At 37.3% G+C, this 21,219-nt stretch overlaps 2 protein-coding genes across 2 annotated transcripts; both read left to right on the plus strand.

The window, feature by feature from the left end:
* The first annotated feature begins 767 nt into the window (after nt 1-767).
* LOC145899278 (ATP-binding cassette sub-family C member 5-like) lies at nt 768-9,474 on the plus strand. The gene is made up of 29 exons (XM_082988012.1): nt 768-1,141; nt 1,418-1,573; nt 1,695-1,839; nt 1,961-2,109; nt 2,172-2,262; nt 2,569-2,742; nt 2,809-2,953; nt 3,009-3,160; nt 3,257-3,337; nt 3,400-3,537; nt 3,611-3,729; nt 4,335-4,537; nt 4,590-4,710; nt 4,782-5,036; nt 5,110-5,228; nt 5,367-5,507; nt 5,636-5,747; nt 5,867-5,997; nt 6,071-6,150; nt 6,218-6,393; nt 6,703-6,769; nt 6,827-6,978; nt 7,053-7,139; nt 7,199-7,403; nt 7,461-7,627; nt 7,701-7,813; nt 7,929-8,167; nt 8,223-8,501; nt 8,701-9,474. Exons 1-29 carry the CDS (start codon nt 972-974, stop codon nt 9,016-9,018), a joined length of 4,485 nt encoding a protein of 1,494 aa, XP_082844138.1. The 5' UTR covers nt 768-971; the 3' UTR covers nt 9,019-9,474.
* An 871-nt stretch (nt 9,475-10,345) lies between these two features.
* Nucleotides 10,346-19,223, plus strand: LOC145899694 (ATP-binding cassette sub-family C member 5-like). Its single transcript, XM_082988589.1, has 29 exons — nt 10,346-10,518; nt 10,653-10,808; nt 10,951-11,095; nt 11,497-11,645; nt 11,846-11,936; nt 12,116-12,289; nt 12,344-12,488; nt 12,544-12,695; nt 12,792-12,872; nt 12,934-13,071; nt 13,135-13,253; nt 13,947-14,149; nt 14,202-14,322; nt 14,390-14,644; nt 14,714-14,808; nt 14,980-15,120; nt 15,276-15,378; nt 15,604-15,734; nt 15,807-15,886; nt 15,955-16,130; nt 16,767-16,833; nt 16,891-17,042; nt 17,117-17,203; nt 17,268-17,472; nt 17,523-17,689; nt 17,755-17,867; nt 17,983-18,221; nt 18,277-18,555; nt 18,762-19,223. Exons 1-29 carry the CDS (start codon nt 10,424-10,426, stop codon nt 19,080-19,082), a joined length of 4,380 nt encoding a protein of 1,459 aa, XP_082844715.1. The 5' UTR covers nt 10,346-10,423; the 3' UTR covers nt 19,083-19,223.
* Nucleotides 19,224-21,219: the final 1,996 nt, after the last annotated feature.

Raw genomic sequence — 21,219 nt, forward strand, 5'->3', positions numbered from 1 at the left:
TTTTTTGCATTATTTTACCCGTAAACAGGCAGAATACTATTCTAGGGCCAAGCCTTGTCAATCGCTTTTTTGTAGCGTTTTTGTAGCTCACAAAGTGTCACTCTACAAATACTTACCCGTACTGCTCGTAGTTTACTTGTCACGATTACCTTATCCTGTGACGTAGTCAAACATGACACAGCAAATTTCATTGTGGATAGACGTGATATTTCATATATTCCACAGTAACTATAGCACGTTTTAGCAAAGGCAAAGCAACCTAACGTACTTATTTATTGCGCAAGTCACGTTTTTTTGTAAAAAATGCTCAATGAAAATATTTGGTTTGAAAGGCAACAACTCCCTACTGTGCAATGACCTGATGTATCTTAATTTGACGGTATTTACCAAATGTACCAATTTATTAAAGGATTAATAGCATTATCCGATTTGTTGACCGTAACGAAATACAAGATACAATTACCCTTGACTCAGCAAATAAATCATTTGTATATTTGAGGGTAAACACCATTCATTTATGAACTGGGGTTTTGTTTTCTTTTGTGGTAACCTGTAAGGACATAAAGGGAGAACAATATGCGCTACTTTTGATACAACCACAACTACTTCCCTTCAACGTTTCTCATAGGAAGTGTGCAATATCAAACAGCAGCACAGTTTTAAAGCCTGTCTGAGGCAAGCAAAATGTTTCGCAACGCTAGACAACACATGAGCTTTGTTTGTCGAACAATTTTAGAAAAAAGGGAACTGTTGCAGCTAATCTAGTCAATGATTGCCAGGGACAGATATTATACTCACCAAAATAACGAAGGCAATCACACACGGAATACAACTGACAGCAGATGACAAGCAGCTGATCTACTTTTAACGCAGGAACTGTGGCACAACCAAGCTTGTCTTAGTACATTCGCATTTATATTGAGCTGTGTTTGTGAATATTTTGTTTAATAAGTTGGCATGAAATCAATCACATGTCTGCAAGAAACGGAAACTTCGGTTCTTTAAACAACAATGAACCTACAACTGAAATCAAGTCGACTAAGAGGAAAACGACTTACAAAAGTGATCCTTATGCAGAAGATGAAAACCATTCAAAGTATTGGCGTACCTTGCAATCTTTTAAACCTATTCGCGTTTCAAAGTAAGTACAGCTTGACTGGTTCTTCCCGCCTAGAACAAAGTAAATCACTTGTAGCCATGACGAACAATCAGTCGATGCCAGTTAATCTGATTTATACATGCGAACATGAACAAAAATGAAAATATGACTGGTAATGTTAAGCATAGGCTGTATTATCTTTTTGTGCAAAAAAGAAATTACAGCGTAACAGTAAATACATGTTGGGCCTACGAATTAGTCGGGCCAATGAGTCAGCTGATGCGACAGAATCTGCAAGTGACAAATGTTTTATTTCAGAAAAAACTTACCGGCTCCAGTTGACAATGCCAATTTCTTTTCGTTTTTCACCTTTGCCTGGCTGACAGATACCATTATTAGAGCTCGAAAAGGTTTAACAGTTGAAGATATTCCACCTTTATCAAAATATGACGGTTCAAGTTGGGCCTCACTTCGGTGCGTACATCCACAGGCATATGTTCTTTACCTATACGGAATTTGAAAACAGCAGTTATAGTGACTTACATATACGATGTATAGATACACATACCATTTAGTATTTCACATATTTTTTTAGACTTACCCGGTTATATGAAGAAGATGGCAAGAATAACAATGGTGTGCCCTCAATTCAAAGGGCAGTGTTTCGTTACGTGAGAACGCGAATGATTGCATCATCAGTAGCTGTATCATTGTCTGTGACTTCAGCTATTCTTGGCCCAGTACGTATTTGCTTCCTGCCATTTTATTGATCACGCGCGGCTTTGATTGCGTTATAAACCGTCGACACATTGCATGTTGCCTACAATTGAAATAAAAATTTAATTATCGCTTCTATTGTAGACGTTTCTGGTGAACAGGTTGGTGAGTTTTGCTGACTTGCCAGTTACATCATCCACACTCGGTTACGGAATCGCTTTAAGTTGTGGATTGGTTTGCACAGAATTTGGCCGGTCATGGCTATTTGCTTTGTTTTGGGCAATAAACTATAGGTACCGTGAAAAAGATCATTCAAGTTTCATGTTTACTTTTAATTCCTCAACTTTCTTTGCAGAACGGCGATTCGAACTCGAGCAGCAGTTTTAACTTTAGTTTTTCGGAAAATTGCTCGACTTCGAAGTCTTAAAGACAAGTCTGTGGGAGAGGTAGGCCAGAAAGCCTGGATACTGTATACCGTCCGTAATTCTCAGAGGATTTGTTCTAAGTTACAACAAAAAATGGGAATTCGCCAAAAAAATCACACCAATATTTCCAATAAGACTTTGCCTACATTATGACAAGAATATTTGTCGTTCGGTTTTACTGCTGGTCTAGTTTATAACCGCGTATGATTTATAGTGGTTCTGTCCTGCAAACTTAATGCAGCTATAACAATGAAGCAGTCACGACCATGTTGTTAGTTGTACTCTGCCTTTTTGGTGATGGCAACAAACGCTGTGTTATTTTGTTAGCTTGTCAACCTACTTGCTAATGACGGCCAAAGATTGGCAGAAATGATTCTGTTTGGCGGGATTTTGGTTGGAGCTCCAGTGATGTTGGTTTTAGGCACGGTATTTAGCTGCATGTTGCTTGGATGGACGGCATTAATTGGAATCTTGACTTTCTTAGCTTTTGTTCCATTGCAGGTATGTTAAAATTTAACTAAAAGAAAAACGGAAAATATTTGCTTCAAGGCAAGTTTTACGTCTTAGATGTCGCTCGGAAAACTCATGGCCAAATTTAGAAGAAAGTGCATTCGAATCACTGATAAGAGAGTAAGAATGATGAACGAAATTTTGACCTGCGTGAAACTTATAAAAATGTACGCTTGGGAGAAGAGCTTTGCCAAGGCTATCGGTTAGACTTCGAATTCAATTTTTAAAGCAAAATTTTACCAAAAGCTGTTTTGCAGCTGTGATAAGAGGAAACGAGCGCCGAATTCTCCAAAAAGCGGGACTGATTCAAAGTTGCCAAGTATCTGTAGTGCCGATAGTCCCTGTTTTGTCCACAGTTCTTACATTTATGGTGCACACATTAATTGGATACCCTCTTGATGCTGCTCAGGTTAGAACAACATGCTTGTAAACTAAATAAAATTCTATGCACTTGATAATCATTAAATTGTCCACAATTTACATACATTTTCATATTGTATTTTAGGCGTTCACTGTTATTGCCATTTTCAACTCAATGAGGTTCATTTTAGCGGTTTTGCCGCAAACTGTCAAAGCTGTAGCCGAGGTACAAGCACAAACCTTCCACCATATCATTTTGAAAGTAAAATTGCTGGTGGTTTGTTTTAGGTCTTTGTATCTTTTGATCGAATTGACAATTTATTAAAAATGGAAGAACTAGAGAAATATTATGATTCTCCTTCAAGCAGCGACATTGCAGTGGAGTTTGTTGACTACTGTGGGGCGTGGGACGTTGTCGAAAAGAAGGTTTTTACAAATCAGAATTCATTTGTATATTTTCAGCCTTTCAAAACTTTCTAACGCAATCGCTGGTTTATAGGATGAAACGCACAAAGTAGTTTCTCGGCCTCGTCAAAAGGACAGTGAAAATGGTAAAGAAAAGGTGCCTGAAACTGAGCAAGTTATTCATGACCTCAACCTCAAAATTCCGCAAAACAGGCAAGTTAACCTCTCCCCGACATTTTAAATCTGCTTTGTCAACCGCGCTGTGAACAACTAACACGCATGGGTAGTCATGTGCAAACTTACAGTGCAAACAGAATTTTAGCTGCAGTACAAGATTCGATCACATACTGGTTACGATATTTTATGTGTAGTTTTACATGCGGGGTCCCTAAATACAAAAGCAATTGTTTGAAACAATATTTCCCTAGTTTTACAACAAACAGAGTTTGACTTATGTAGTTAGATTTATGGCACACAACAGTGTTGGTGTAGTATACTATTGCTAACAATTCCTCTCAGATCACTACAAACCATTATTTGTACTCTGGGCTAACGTCCCTGCATATCTTCAGGATATCCTTTAGGGATGACCTTAAATAACCGCGCTAATAGCCCGTCAAACGTACACCAATTGTATGATTTATCGATACGACGTTAATGGGGATATTGTATTCTATGGTAACCTGCTTTCGTTCTTAACGAGAAACCACATCGTAAAACAGGTTATGATTGGTAACGTTATTTGGAAAAGCTTCATTTCCGAAAAACGCCTCTCCTGTATGTCAACGTTTTTCATGCATTTAATGATTCTACTGTAGACTCTTGGGAATCTGTGGTTCGGTTGGAAGTGGAAAATCATCCCTTATCTCAGGTGTTCTTGGTCAGCTTCGAATGCAAAGTGGGAGAATTGGAATTAATGGGAATTTAGCGTATGTTCCACAACAAGCGTGGATATTCCATGCAAGTGTTCGAGAAAACATTCTGTTCGGATGTCCCTGGGATGAAGAAAAGTACAATAGAGGTGAATACTTCCTACAACACTTGCTTCAGGTAATAATCTTTGTAAATTGTAGTTGTAGAAGCTTGCTGCTTGAGATCCGATTTTGAAATTCTAAACGATGGAGATTTAACGGAAATTGGTGAAAGAGGAATAAATCTTTCTGGTGGACAAAAGCAAAGAGTAAGCCTTGCTAGGTAAGCAATCGACTGTAAAGCAATCCATTTCAATAAAGTAAGTCATAACGAATACAACATTTATAATACAGAGCCGTATATAGCAACCGGGATATCGTTTTGCTTGACGATCCATTGTCTGCTGTTGATGCCCATGTTGGAAAACATATTTTTTTCGAATGCATTAAAAAGGAAATGGTTGGAAGGACAGTGATATTCGTCACACACCAGTTGCAATACTTAAAAGATTGCGATGACGTAATAATGTTAAAAGATGGAAGAATTGCTGAACATGGAACACATGACGAGTTAGTGTCACACCGATCTGACTACGCCGAACTCATCCAGTGAGTATTCGTAATTAATTTTTGTACTTTAACCAAGTCATATACTACCCTGCTTCTTCTATTTTTTTGTCAGAAATTTTTATTTAGAGCAACAAAAAGAAAGCAAAACAGAGGAGGTTGTTGATAAGGAACTTGTGAGAAAAATTATTCGTCAAAGGACAATAAGTGGAAATGTCGATATTTCTGCTGGGGGTATACACAGCTTACACTTTGTGTGCTTCAAAATAAAACTGTTAACAATCACCAAACAAATTTGTATGAAAAGTATTTGCAAACAACTAAATAACGTTTGAGGTTTAATACTTCTTTTCATGCCTAATTTTCCCACAGATAACGAACACATGGATAGGGTAAACCTGGATTCACCTCCCGTTTCACCAATCCATAAACGAAGTGATTCCAAACGTGAAAGGTTTAGAAGTATTTGCTCGGTAGATAGTTTATCTTCTTTCGGAGAATTTGCAATACCTGGTGAGTGTTAATATTAGAGTGTGGTGTACAAAACAAAAATTATTACATGTTACAAAAGTGCCGGGTTTGCAAATATGCTTTGGCGTTTAACTGCAGGTATTGTATAATTAGTATCTTTTACGTTGCAGATGATGCAGTTGTATCCGAGAAAGAACCTGCAACTTTAATAGCGAGCGAAGGTAAAGCCGAAGGTTCGTTGAAAGGGGAAACTTATTACGCATTTGTTAAAGCAGCTGGAGGGTGAGTTGCGATGCATGTTATGTCTTGGCTTTTGTGGTTTACCAAGTTATTAATTGTCAGTACACTGAATATAATATAAATATCACTGGTGATCAATTGAGGTTTGAATTTGTGCACAGATTATTCATTTCCATCATCTGCGGTTTGTTTTTCATCTTACTTGTTTTCGGCACAACATTCTGCAACTGGTGGTTGAGTTATTGGATCAACCAGGGAGGAGAAGTAATTCCATGCAATGTCACAACTACAGGTGAAATAAATAAATACCTTTCAAAATAATTTTTATGTTTACATATTATATTTATATACGTTTTAACCTCCAGCATACAATGTCACACCACAACCTTGCGAACCAATTGTTAGCAGCAACATATCAACGGGTGATAACATAGGATTTTATCAGGTGTTGTGATCTGAACTACAATTAAGGAGTTACGTCGAGCGTTTTTTAGTTGTATTTTGTTTTACAGTTGGTATACTTTATTATCCTTGTAATCACTCTGTTCTTTGGCGCGGGAAAAGCCTTGATTTACGTGAAATTGGTGATAGGAGCAGCAAGTACATTACACAACAAAGTATTTCGTGTTGTGTTTGCTAGCCCGATGTCGTTTTTTGACAGCACACCTACTGGACGCATTTTGAACAGGTAATCTAGTAAATAGACTCGTTGAAGTTTGTGCTGCTTTCTCATAGCATGACAGGATCGCTCCCCTGCGCTCTCGTATTATGATCGTGAGGTTCACGATTTGTCGGGAAAAGGGACCGAACCTGCTTGGCTACAATTCCTTGGCTGCGATGGCAGTGAACCTCACGCCCGTAATAATTTATTACGCTATTGTTTTTTTAACGAACCGCCACACTCTTTTTCTGAGTAAAATAATTACTAAAATGTAATTTAGCGAAAAGTATATGTTGCTTGTAGAAAACAAATTAATCGACACGGTATTTTGAATAGATTCTCAAAAGATCTTGACGATATTGACGTCCGCCTTCCTTTGATACTTGACATGTTTTTGATTCAGGTACGAGATTTTGGTAATAAGGTTTTAGTTTAACTCAAACGTTATCTTATTCTTCAGATTCTTCAAGTTATATTTTCCATCGTTACAATGGTGATTGTGTTTCCATGGTTTCTTATTGGAATCGCAGTTCTCGCTGTGGTGTTTAGTTTTATGTACGTATATTTTCGAAGCGCTGTCCGTGAACTAAAGAGATTGGACAACATAACCAGGTAATAGCACTTTTAATTACATGGGTGGTTTTTACAAATGAGCATTAAATTGGATTTTACACCCAAAATTTCAGATCACCGTGGTTTTCACACGTTATGTCAACAGTACAAGGATTAAGTACCATACATGCTTACAACAAAACAGATGACGTCATCGACACGTTAGTAAATTTCAAAATAATATTATTTTATATAACGAAACCATTTCGCATCCTATTAGGTTTTCGCGCCAGTTAGACACGAATACTTCATCATTTTATTCCTACCTGTCATCGATGAGGTGGCTTTCAGTGCGACTAGATGCAATGACGATCACAGTAACATTCACAGTTGCACTTTTCGTGGTATTTTCTACCGTGTATCCACAAGCTCTTGGTGCTACTTCGGCCTCGTTCGCTGGTCTTGCTTTGTCTTACGCCATCCAGGTAGAATAGAAATAAACGAGCGTAAATTGGAAAAAAAAAACGGTTTAATGTGTTTAGATGACTGGTCTTTTCCAAGTGTGCGTTCGCTTTAGTGTTGAGACTGAATCTTACTTTACGTCGGTTGAGAGAATAACCGAATACATTGACACATGTGAACCCGAACAACCAAATGACAAACTGTTTAAAGAAACTTCTAAAGATTGGCCAAGTCAGGGAAAAATCAGGTAATAACATTTTCACTCGTTGGAGCTTTTTTGACATAATTTAATTTCCAAACGTTATATTTACGTTGTTCAGATTTGATTCAGTCCGCATGAAATACAGAGACAATCTGCCATATGTTTTAAAAGGTGTCGGTTTCACAATTAGGCCAAAGGAGAAAATTGGTATCGTGGGAAGAACTGGTTCTGGTATGCAATTATAAAGTGGAATAAGTTTAATTTACTGTTATGCAAGACTAATGCATTCTGTTCTTCGATGGTCCCTATTCGGATTTCTGTTGCTCCTTAAACCACATATGTTCAGGAAAATCTTCGCTTGGTGTTGTGTTGTTCCGCTTGGTTGAACTCGGAAAAGGTCGAATATCAATCGATGGAATTGACATCAGTGAAATTAATTTAGAGGAATTAAGAAACAAGCTTTCCATAATTCCCCAAGATCCCGTTCTATTTGTTGGTACAGTTCGTTATAATCTCGATCCATTTAAACAATACTCGGATGAGGAAATATGGAAAGCTCTTGAAAGAAGTCACATGAAATTAGCGGTTAGTAACTAAACTGTGGATGAAGTTTTGATTTTACTCAACTATTAAATAATAGATCGGAGAGCTTCCAGACAAGTTGGAAAGTGAAGTTGTTGAGAATGGAGAAAACTTCAGTGTGGGGGAAAGACAACTTTTGTGCATGGCTCGCGCTATTCTACGTCACTCTAAGATCATTATGTTGGATGAGGCGACTGCTGCGATTGACAGTGAGACGGATAGTTTGGTTCAAGACACGATACGGGAGGCGTTTGCTGATTGTACGATGCTCACGATAGCTCATCGACTCAACACAGTCCTAACTTGTGACAAAATACTTGTTATGGACGATGGAAGAGTACGTTTTGTGAAATTGATTGAAAAAAATGCTATAGCTTCACATAAAACACGTTTTGTTGTTTTCTGTTAGATAAATATGACTGATTGTTCGTGGTAGAGAATTAACGTAGGTTACCAAATTTATATCTGTAATTTGAATACAACGAGGGCCTCGAAAGTGATTCGCAAATAAAATAGTTTCCCTCTTTTTGTCGTAGGTGGCTGAATTCGACCAACCTGAGACATTGCTAAGCAACCCGGAATCTCAATTCTCCAAAATGATTCTTGCTGCTGCAAGTTTGGAGGATGAATTTGATTCAAATAAAAGTCCCTCGTCATCTTCCTCATCTTTGCACAATACGATCGAATGTCAATCACATGAACATTCACAGGAAGGACATCACAATCCGGCATATGCTCACGAAGAGCAAACTGATAACAAAGAATCGATTAAATTCTCTTCCGCGGACGAAAGTCATGAGAATGTGGCCTTCAGCAAGTCGCCAGATGACACAGTCCAAACTACGGAGCTATAATCTTTAAGATTTTTCATTGATAAGTCAATCAACTCACGCTTGCAAGCTTGAGCTATACCATAACATGCTCCTACAGGGTCTTTAACTGTATTGCCCTTTTTTTATTTGAAACGTTTACCTATAACTTTAATGGCTTCACCATTAATATAAGTGTAAGATGCGATAGTTTTAAAATACTTTAAAATAAGTAAGTCACTACCTACAGTAAGTTTTATATCTATGTTTTAGCCTACTTCACCATACAGCTATGGAGAATACTTGCTAAAAGGAAAACATTCACACAGTTTAAAAAAAATACAGTCTTGATTTTTTTCTTCGTTGGCCTTTGAGCACATAGAGTCGATTTCCTCGTGCCATAATGACATTTGTTTTTAATCATATATGTTACAGTGTTCGTTTGTCCCAAAAATTACAAGATTTTTGACTAGTTTGTACTGTTTTTACTTGCTGTGAATTTACAGCATAAAATTGCAATAAAATAATTGGTTTGAACATTCTTTATATGCAGGCAAAAACGTAACGTAATTATCCAGTTATCCAGTAACTAATTTTGGTTGCAATGTATACAGTAAGATGGGCCTTCCAAAACATCCAGATTAGTGGGCGCATTGACATTTGAGTTTTCTAATTAATTTTGCTTCCTTTTTATCGATAAGAATGTCCAATCAGGGGCCGAATAACATCAGGGGGGCAACTGACCTGAGCGTCTAGTCGAGAGATGGTGCTTACACGATTGACTTTTTTCTCCACGATACACCCCACGTTATTGCTCCAAAATTTTTCACAATTTTCCTGTGAAAAATGCACATGTGTAATTCAAACTGTAATATTGACATCAAATGCATCAGTGAATGCTTTGTGGCATTCTCTGTTATTTCATCACATAGGACAATAAACTACTAATATTTATTTATAACCCCATATTGTTTGCGATACTGTTCGACAGGCAACAAAACTTGAGCAATGTATTAAGGATGTTAGTGCTATGGTGTTGTACTGAGGTACGTAATATTTAAAAGGTTTTGTGCAACATAAGGTGCAGGTCTTACGCCTAATTAGGCCCAAAAAGTATAAACCAGAGCATTACCACAAATAAAACAAACACATTATATAAACAAACAATGTTAATTTCAAATCTGTGTATGTGTAGCTTAAAATATCGCTGTTTCTTGGATTGTAGCTTATTGTATTATTCAATTAAGTTTGTGGAAAATGTGGATATTTATTTGAATAAACCTCATGTTAAGTTAAGCGTGACAGCCAGTCAGCATTTTATACAAACCGCTGTTCACGGTTGAAAAACGGTTATGCTTTCGACAACCATATAGTCATGCAGCCGAGAAGTAGACTTTGCGATTCTGCACTGCAAGACACATTATAAAGTAAGTCGTATCAGTCTACTAAGATGAATGGAACTAAAATAGATCCTTGTGACGAAGATGAAAAACATTCAAAGTATTGGCGTTCCTTGCAATCTTTTAAACCTATTCGCATTTCAAAGTGAGTATGATTTAATGCTGTGACTGTTTTTTTCTGTACATAAAACAACGCAAATCATTTGCGGGATCCATGGAGGAGACCTACATCAGGCACCCAGAGCAAACCATGCGCAACAGACCAATGTTTCATTTCAGAAAAAACTTACCGGCTCCAGTTGACAATGCCAATTTCTTTTCGTTTCTGACCTTTGCCTGGATGACAGATACCATTATAAAAGCTCGAAAAGGTTTATCGGTCGAGGATATTCCACTTTTATCGAGATACGATGGTTCAAGTTGGGCCTCACTTCGGTACGCACATTACAGAATAAACTTACGTAAGAAATGTTAACAGTAGTGTCAGTGACCTATAACTTGAGTTGCTCTATTGTGTTTGTTTAAAAAGTTTGCTCTGTTGTATGTATTTCAAATTGGTATTTCGCTTAATTTTTAGACTTACCCGGTTATATAAAGATGATGGCAAGAATAACAATGGTGTGCCCTCAATTCAAAGGGCAGTGTTGCGTTACGCAAGGACGCGAATGATTGCATCATCAGTAGTTGTATCATTGTCTGTGACTTCAGCTATTCTTGGCCCAGTACGTATTTGTTTTGTGCATTTGTTTCTTACACACAACTTCGGTTGTGCTTTGAACTGATCGCTAATCCATTATATTATGTAACCCTACATGTGCGTACATATGTGGTCGGGGATATGGTCGATTATTCTTGGATGTTATTGCTTTGCATTCATAACCACATTACACAAAAATGATAAATTTCTGCATTAATTATGTGGTTCCTAAATCTCATGTCAGTAACAAGGTCTTCGTTTTAACTAAAAAATAAATCTATATTTTATATATATGACTCATTCGCCTGCTCATATGGTCACGGACGATGCATATGAGAAGTTGTAATATATGTATATAAATATAAATAAAGAACAGAAGACATATGAGATCAACATAACAGATGTCGTTATCCAATTTTATTACAGACGGTTCTGGTGAACAGGTTGGTGAGTTTTGCTGACTTGCCAGTTACATCATCCACACTCGGTTACGGAATTGCTTTAAGTTGTGGATTGGTTTGCACAGAATTAAGTCGGTCATGGCTTTTCGCATTGTATTGGGCAATAAACTATAGGTACAATGCAAAAGATTATCCAGGGTTTTTGTAACGTATAATTGTCCGTTACATATCAACGTTTGCCTTTATGGACTTAGGTTGCATGGTCAGTTTGTCATTGTTCGGAATATCTCTCCACTAGGTTATCGGAATTGCAAACGTTGATATGTAACGTAAAATTACGTGACAGTTTTCTTCTAAATTCCTTTTGTTTACAGGACGGCGATTCGAACTCGAGCAGCAGTTTTAACTTTAATTTTTCGAAAAATTGCCCGACTTCGAAGTCTTAAGAACAAGTCTGTGGGAGAGGTAGGCCAAATAAATTGCCTGTTGGGATACTTGTGGCCCCGCCTGTAATCCGTACAGGAATCGTTTTAGGGCGCGGCATTCATGTGACAATTCGCTAAATTGATCTATGAAAAAATTAACAGCAAAGTTAACAACGCTTCGCCTTTGCAATGGCAACAAACCCTGTGTTATTTTGTTAGCTTGTCAACCTACTTGCTAATGACGGCCACAGATTGGCAGAAATGATTATGTTGAGCGGGATTTTGGTTGCAGCCCCAGTGATGTTGACGATAGCCACGGTATTTAGCTACATGTTGCTTGGATGGACGGCATTGATTGGAATCGTGACTTTCTTAGCTTTTATTCCATTGCAGGTATGTTAAGATTTAACTAAAAGACATTGCTTTAAGGCAAGTTTTACGACCTAGATGTCGCTCGGAAAACTCATGGCCAAATTTAGAAGAAAGTGCATTCGAATCACTGATAAGAGAGTAAGAATGATGAACGAAATTTTGACCTGCGTGAAACTTATAAAAATGTACGCTTGGGAGAAGAGCTTTGCCAAAGCGATCGGTTAGACTTTGAATTCAATTTTCAAAGCGAAATTTTACCAAAGGCTATTTTGCAGCTGTGATAAGAGGAAACGAGCGCCGAATTCTCCAAAAAGCGGGACTGATTCAAAGTTGCCAAGTATCTGTAGTGCCGATAGTCCCTGTTTTGTCCACAGTTCTTACATTTATGGTGCACACGTTAATTGGATACCCTCTTGATGCCGCTCAGGTTATTACAACATGCTTGTAAACTAAATAAAATTCTATGCACTTGATAATCATTAAATTGTCCACAATTTACATTCATTTTCATATTGTATTTTAGGCATTCACTGTGATCGCCATCTACAACTCAATGAGATTCATTTTGGAGGTTTTGCCGCAAAGTGTCAAAGCTGTAGCCGAAGTACAATCACAAACCTTTCTTAAAATATTTTGAAAGTAAAGTTATTTTTGATATTTTTTAGGTCTTTATATCTTTTAATCGAATTGACAATTTATTAAAAATGGAAGAACTACATAAATATTATGATTCTCCTTCAAGCAGCGACATTGCAGTGGAGTTTGTTGACTTCTGTGGAGTGTGGGAAGTTGTCGAAAATAAGGTTTTTGCAACTCTGGTGGAAAAGTTCATTACTTCGTACTTATACGTTACTTGGTTTATATAGGATAAAATGCACAAAGTAATTTCTCGGCCTCGTCAAAAGAACAGAGAAAATGTTGAAGAAAAGGAGCCGAAAAATGAACAAGTTATTCATGACCTGAACCTCAAAATTCCGCACAAAAGGTAATTTAACCTTTCCCCGACATTTCATTCCTGCTTTGTCAACCGCGCTGTGAACAAATGACACGCATATGGGTACACCCGGGTCAACAACCTGTTTCTGAAACGAAATTTTAGCTTTAGTACAAGATTCATTCACGTATTGATAATGTGTTTGACATTTTTTAGGCGTAACTTAATTAATGTTATTTTTCGTGTTTCGTAATAGCCTAATTGAAGTAATAAGGAATTTCAAAATTTAAGAGAGTTCATGTACAATAAAATTAGAATATTGCACACAGAGATGCACACTGCTTCGACCCACAAGGTCTTATCAACTTTAGCGCTAGAGTTTTCAACAAGCACGCACAGAAACCCATTTTGTGGAACTTTTTAGTCTATGTCGCTTCGTTGGGTCCCCAACTAGGTATCAAACAACAGTCGAACCACTGTGGAGCCTAATCTTTAAAAGTTCTGTAATTTACCATCAACAAAAAATGTACAAAGATAGGGTTTTTCTTTATGAATGACAAATCTTCTCGTCAATGGTAGTTGGGAATGAATTGTTTGTGGTTCGAACTTCTTTAGCTAGAAAATGTTGCTACTCACAATTGGATTAGTTTGTCTCCATTTGTAACTCAAAATAAGTTTTATTGCCAAAAAAGCGACCCTTCTGTCACGTTCAGATTTTCCATGCAATTAATGTTTCTACTGTAGACTCTTGGGAATCTGTGGTTCGGTTGGAAGCGGAAAATCATCCCTCATCTCAGGTATTCTGGGTCACCTTCGAATTCAAAGTGGGAGAATTGGAATTAATGGGAGTTTAGCGTATGTTCCACAACAAGCGTGGATATTCCATGCAAGTGTTCGAGAAAACATTCTATTCGGATGTCCCTGGGATGAAGAAAAGTACAATAGAGGTGAATACTTCCTACAACACTTGTTTCAATTAATAACCTTTGTAAATTGCAGTTGTAGAAGCTTGCTGCTTGAGATCAGATTTTGAAATTCTAAACGATGGAGATTTAACGGAAATTGGTGAAAGAGGAATCAATCTTTCTGGTGGACAAAAGCAACGAGTAAGCCTTGCTAGGTAAGCAATCGACTATAAAGCACCCCAGTTCAATAAAGTCATAATGAATACAACATTTACAATATAGAGCCGTATATAGCAACCGGGATATCGTTTTGCTTGACGATCCATTGTCTGCTGTTGATGCTCATGTTGGAAAACATATTTTTTTCGAATGCATTAAGAAGATGATTGTTGGAAGGACAGTGATATTCGTCACACACCAGTTGCAATACCTAAAAGATTGCGATGACGTAATTATGTTAAAAGATGGAAGAATTGCGGAACATGGAACACATGACGAGTTGATGTCACACCAATCTGACTACGCCGAACTCATTCAGTGAGTATTCGTAATTACTTTTGTACTTTAACAAATCATATACAACCCTGGTTCTTCAATTCTTGGCAGACAATTTTGCTTGACGCAACAAAAGGAAAACGAAACCGAGGAGGTTGTTGATAAGGAGTTTGTGCGAAAAATTATTCATCAAAGGACGATAAGTGGTAATGCCAATTTTTTCCTTTGGGGTATACACAGCTCATACGTTGCATATCTGTTTTATTTAATTGTTAAAGTCAGTAATTACAAAACATGTTTGTGTAATAAATATTTTGCAAACAACAAAACAACGCTTGAGGACTAATACTTTTATTACATCTCTAATTCTCCTACAGATAACGAACATATGGATAGGGTAAGTCCGGATTCATCTCCCGTTACACCAAGTTATAAACGAAGTGATTCCAAACGTGAAAGGTTGAGAAGTATTTGCTCGGTAGATAGTTTCTCTGCCTTCGAAGGATTTGCAATTTCTGGTGAGGTTAACGTTAAACTGTGGTGTACAAGAGTAACCACTGTAACATCTTGCTAAAATACTTGATTTGCAAATAGACTTTGGTGTTTTCTTATCTAAAGACTAAACTTTACAACATACAGCAGGTTTTGCATTTTCATTTTTTGTACGTTTCAGATAATGTAGAAAAAGAACCCGCAACTTTAATAGCGAGCGAAGGTAAAGCCGAAGGTTCGTTGAAATGGGAAACTTATTACGCATTTGTTAAAGCAGCCGGAGGGTGAGTTGCGATGCACGTTATGGTTTAGTGGCTGTGAATTATCAGTGAGACAAGTTGAGCCATTGTTCGTTCGTAAATTACATATTGCATGTGGTTCAAATAATACTGATTGAACAAATGTTCAACTGAGATTATTTGGTGCACTGACATCGCCAACGTATCATTGATGTCAAACTGTAGCAGTCAAGTTGGATATTTATTTATTTTTTCCAAATTTGTGCACAGATTAATCATTTCCATCGGCTGCGGCTTGTTTTTCATCTTACTTGTTTTCGGCGCAACATTCTGCAACTGGTGGTTGAGTTATTGGATCAACCAGGGAGGAGAAAGAATTCCATGCAATATCACAACTACAGGTGAAATAAATAAAAACCTTTCAAAATATTTTTATGCTTACATATTATATTTATACACGTTTTAACCTCCAGCATACAATGTCACACCACAACCTTGCGAACCAATTGTCAGCAGCAACATATCAACGGGTGATAACATAGGATTTTATCAGGTGTTGTAATCTGAACTACGATTAAGCAGTTACGTCGCAGCGTTTTTTAGTTGTATTTTGTTTTACAGTTGGTATACTTTACTGTCCTTGTAATCACTCTGTTCTTTGGCGCTGGAAAAGCCTTGATTTTCGTGAAATTGGTGATAGGAGCAGCAAGTACATTACACAACAAAGTATTTCGTGTTGTGTTTGCTAGCCCGATGTCGTTTTTTGACAGCACACCTACTGGACGCATTTTAAACAGGTAATCTAGAAAATATAATAACGATGGATGAGGAACTTCATAACACATTAACTGCATAGTTTGAAATCAATGCGAGGAGTTCTGCTGTGGTGACCAGAAAGGGGTTTGTCATATATGCAATATGCTTCGTGTCAATCTTGTGAATACATTCGTTATACTTTATGCTTTCATCCAATTTTCTACCGAGCAATAATTATTACTTGTTTTGATGTATTGAAAGTAAGAATTGAAAAGTTTACCGCCTAAAATCAAATCAAATCCTGAACAAATGAAAGAATCAACACATTATGAACAATACCAAAAGAAATAAAATGGAGAAGTAATGACATGATTTCGCATAGCAAGGCAGGATCGCCCCATTGCGCAGGCCCTTTATGTTTGGCGATCTCAGCTCTCGTATTCTCATCATTAGGTTCACAGGCTTCGCAGCCAAGGCATTGCAGCCAAGCTGGATCAGCCAAGTGTGCAGCGCTCCTTAGCGTGAAACGACAATGGATTCTACGGCAGTGAAATATTTATAGTACAGTGGTGTTTAAAAAACACAAGAAAGAAAACAGGCAAAAACAAAAAATTAGAGGAAAACGCTATTTTTTTGTGTGTACAGAAATTAATTCATATGACCAGTGTTTTGAACAGATTCTCAAACGATCTTGACGATATTGACGCCCGCCTTCCTTTAATACTCGACATGCTTCTACTTCAGGTACGACATTTTGGTTATGAGGTTTTAGGTTAACTTAAACGTCATCTTATTTTTCAGATTCTTCAAGTTATATTTTCCATCGTTACAATGGTGATTGTGTTTCCATGGTTTCTTATCGGAATCGCGGTTCTTACTGTGATGTTTAGTTTTATGTACGTATATTTTCGAAGCGGTGTCCGTGAACTAAAGAGATTGGACAACATAACCAAGTAATAGCACTTTTAATTACATGAGTGATTATTACAAATGAGCATTAAATTGAATTTTACACCCAAAATTTCAGATCACCGTGGTTTTCACACGTTATGTCAACAGTACAAGGATTAAGTACCATACATGCTTACAACAAAACAGATGACGTCATCGACACGTTAGTAATGATAGAAACGATAGTTAGTTATTTTGTGTAACGATACCGAGTCGTATTCCATTAGGTTCTCGCGCCAGTTGGACACGAACTCTGCCACGTTTTATTCCTACCTGTCATCGATGAGGTGGCTTTCAGTGCGGCAAGATGCAATAACGATCACAGTAACATTCACAGTTGCACTTTTCGTGGTATTTTCTACCGTGTATCCAGAGGCTCTTGGTGCTACTTCGGCCTCGTTCGCTGGTCTCGCTTTGTCTTACGCCATCCAGGTATAATAATAATAAGCGCGTGCACATAAAAGAAAAAGCATTTTTTTTAGATGACTGGTCTTCTTCAAGCTTGTGTTCACTTTAGCGTTGAGACTGAATCATATTTTACTTCTGTGGAAAGAGTTACTGAATACATTGAAACATGTGAACCCGAACAAACAAACTACAAATCGATGAAAGAAACTTCTGAAGATTGGCCCAACCAGGGAAAAATCATGTAATGACATTGGAGCTGTTTTGACATATATTGTAATTTCCCACCGTTGTATTTGCGTTGTGCAGATTTGATTCTGTCTACATGAAATACAGAGACAATCTGCCATACGTTTTAAAAGGTGTCGGTTTTACAATTAAACCAAAGGAGAAAATTGGTATCGTGGGAAGAACGGGGTCGGGTGAGAAAAGATAAATTTAACTCTCTTGTATTAAGCAAAAAGTCTTGTATAAAGCAAAAGTGATGCATTTTGATTTTTGACGGTTTTTCGCTGACTTAAAACCACATATGTTCAGGAAAATCTTCGCTTGGTGTTGTGTTGTTCCGCTTGGTTGAACTCGGAAAAGGTCGAATATCAATCGATGGAATTGACATCAGTGAAATTAATTTAGAGGAATTAAGAAGCAAGCTTTCCATAATTCCCCAAGATCCCGTTCTATTTGTTGGTACAGTTCGTTATAATCTCGATCCATTCAAACAATACTCGGATGAGGAAATATGGAAAGCTCTTGAAAGAAGTCACATGAAATTAGCGGTTAGTAACTAAACTGTGGATGAAGTTTTGATTTTACTCAACTATTAAATAATAGATCGGAGATCTTCCAGACAAGTTGGAAAGTGAAGTCGTTGAGAATGGAGAAAACTTCAGTGTGGGTGAAAGACAACTTTTGTGCATGGCTCGCGCCATTCTACGTCACTCTAAGATCATTATGTTGGATGAGGCGACTGCTGCGATTGACAGTGAGACGGATAGTTTGGTTCAAGACACGATACGGGAGGCGTTTGCTGATTGTACGATGCTCACGATAGCTCATCGACTCAACACAATCCTAACATGTGACAAAATACTTGTAATGGACGATGGGAGAGTACGTTTTGTGAAATTGATTGAAAAAAATGCTATAGCTTGACATTAAATACGTTTGGTTGTTTTTTTTAGTTTATAGGATAAACATGACTAGTTGTTCCGGGGTAGAGAATTAGCGCAGGTTACCAAAATAATAATTGTAATTTGAATACAACGGGGGCCTCGCAAATCATTTAGAAATAAAATATTTTCCTCTATTTGTCGTAGGTGGCTGAATTCGACCAATCTGAGACATTGCTAAGCAACCCGGAATCTCAATTCTCCAAAATGATTCTTGCTGCTGCAAGTTTGGAGGATGAATTTGATTCCAATAAAAGTCCCTCGTCATCTTCCTCATCTTTGGACAATATGATCGAATGTCAATCAGATGAACATTTACTGGAAGGACATCACAATCCGGCATATGCTCACGAAGAGCAAACTGATAACAAAGAATCGATTAAATTCTCTTCCGCGGACGAAAGTCATGAAAACATGGCCTTCAGCAAGTCGGTTCAAGATGACACAGTCCAAACTACCAAACTATAGGCTTAAGAGTTTTTCATTAAAAGGTCAACCCGTTCACCCTTGCGAGCTTGGGCTGTGTCGTTACATGCTCCTACAGGGTCTCAAACTACGTTGTTCTCGTTTCATTTTAAATGTTTTTATCAATAAAGTTTAACGACTTTACCACAAAAGTGTGGTAAGATGCAAAAGTGTAAAATATAAGTCACTACCTACAGTAAGTTTTGTATTTATTTTTCGCATACTTTGCTGAAAGGATGAAATTTACGCAGTTGAAAAGATCTAACTGGATTAAGATATTCTTATCTTGTTTCACTGATTTACATTTTTTCTTGGACCTTCGGCACATGGAGTTGTTTAATTATTTTATTCGCATGCTACAGAGCTTTTTGTGCTTTGCATAAAATCCGAGATTAGTACGCATTTTAACATTTGACTTTTCTGTTTCATATAAAATCAATTTTTTCTTCCTTTTCACTAATAAGAATGTCCAACCAAGTCCTCTCATGGGGGATGCAAAAGCATTTTTCATCAAGCAATTTAGACCTGAACGTCTAGTCGAGAGATGGTGCTTACACAAATTCATAATGGTAGGTGCATTTTTTTTTGACATTTTGTCCTGGATACACATCACGTTATTGCTACAATGTTTAAATTTTCCGTGTGTGTTCATTCAACCATAATATTGACATCATTGCATCAGGAATTGCTTTATAGCGATTTTTAATATATCACCATAGAGGACAAAGTACCAATACTTAATTAGAATCCAATATTGTTTACCGAATCTTCTGACAAGCAAAACAATTTGAGAAATGTATCGCTGGTTGTTATAAGTTCTAGGAACTGACGTAATATTAATCGCATTTTTGTTATTTAAATAATGCAAGATTACAGTGCCTTGGGGTTATGAAAGAAACAAAGCGTTTTACAGCAGGTCATGTATAGCAGTTATGTGTTTTTTTGCGACTCTCCATTAAAGAAAATTAAAAAGCGTTTTACTGAGGTACGTCATGTTTTGAAGTTTTTATACACTATGTAGGTATTACGGGTAATTAGAGTTTTTTTTACAAGCGCATTTCCTTCTTTTGTCCAAATAAAGTAAACACACTATATAAACAACCAATCAGAAATACTTTAATGGCATCATTTAAACCTGTTTGTATTTAAGGTGAGTTTAATGATTTAAAGCTTTCACTCGTTTTTTTTTGTTCTTGAACAACGCAAACCATTTGTAAACTGCAACTAATAATTTTCTGATGTGTATGTAACATACATTGGAAGATCTGTGCTTTCCCAAAAGAGCATTTATGCAAAACCTGTCTCGTGTTAATTGGGAAGCAGAAGGCTGAAATGCCAGCAGCCGTATTATTTCTTATGAGCTCACATCAACGTTTTGGAGTAGACTGTTAGTGTGAAAACCGATTCGTCTAAGTTCTGTTCGGATCGAAACCGAATATGCATTAATTGTGACGTCACGAAAACGCGCACTCTATGCTTTTATTTTTTTTGCAATACAGAGAGTCGTGGTATAACAGGATAGATGTTTAATTGTTATCGAAGTTCTCAGTTTCTTTCCTAGGTGTTAGGACCTAAAGTTGTCTTGACCGTCGTTGGTAGTTTCCAATTGTATTGCCGATCTTGTACCGTTCGTGGGCAAAACGATTTTTACGCAGAAAAGACAAGTTTTAATCCCGAAACACTACCAACTTTCAAAGTATTGAAAATTATCCGCAAGGTCCACACGCTATTGTTGTTATTCCACAACGTTTTCTTGGGCGTTGGGTTTTGGCTGAATTAAAACAAATTATTTGGCCGAAACCGAATCTTCGTCAAAATCGCTGATTCGAACGAACAAATTCGGCAAACCATAGCCTCGGAACATCACTAGACTGAATCCAATACTGTCGACCTCCACCATTACATACTAACGTTCGTAACTGATATTCTATTTGAAGGTTGACGTACAAGTAACAGATGTTCGGCGAAACATTTTTTGTGGTTAGTTCGTCGAAATCGCCTTTGAAAACCGTGGCGAAACTGCCCCTTAGTTCCAGGTATTGGGAAACAAAAAACCTTTGACGTAGGAAGGCGTTAGTAATGGTTACGAAACATACCTGACTGTCAGTTTCGAGACAAATCAGCATAAAAAATTCTTCAT

This window comes from Ascidia mentula, chromosome 4 (assembly GCF_947561715.1).
Source record: "Ascidia mentula chromosome 4, kaAscMent1.1, whole genome shotgun sequence".
Lineage (NCBI taxonomy): Eukaryota > Metazoa > Chordata > Ascidiacea > Phlebobranchia > Ascidiidae > Ascidia > Ascidia mentula.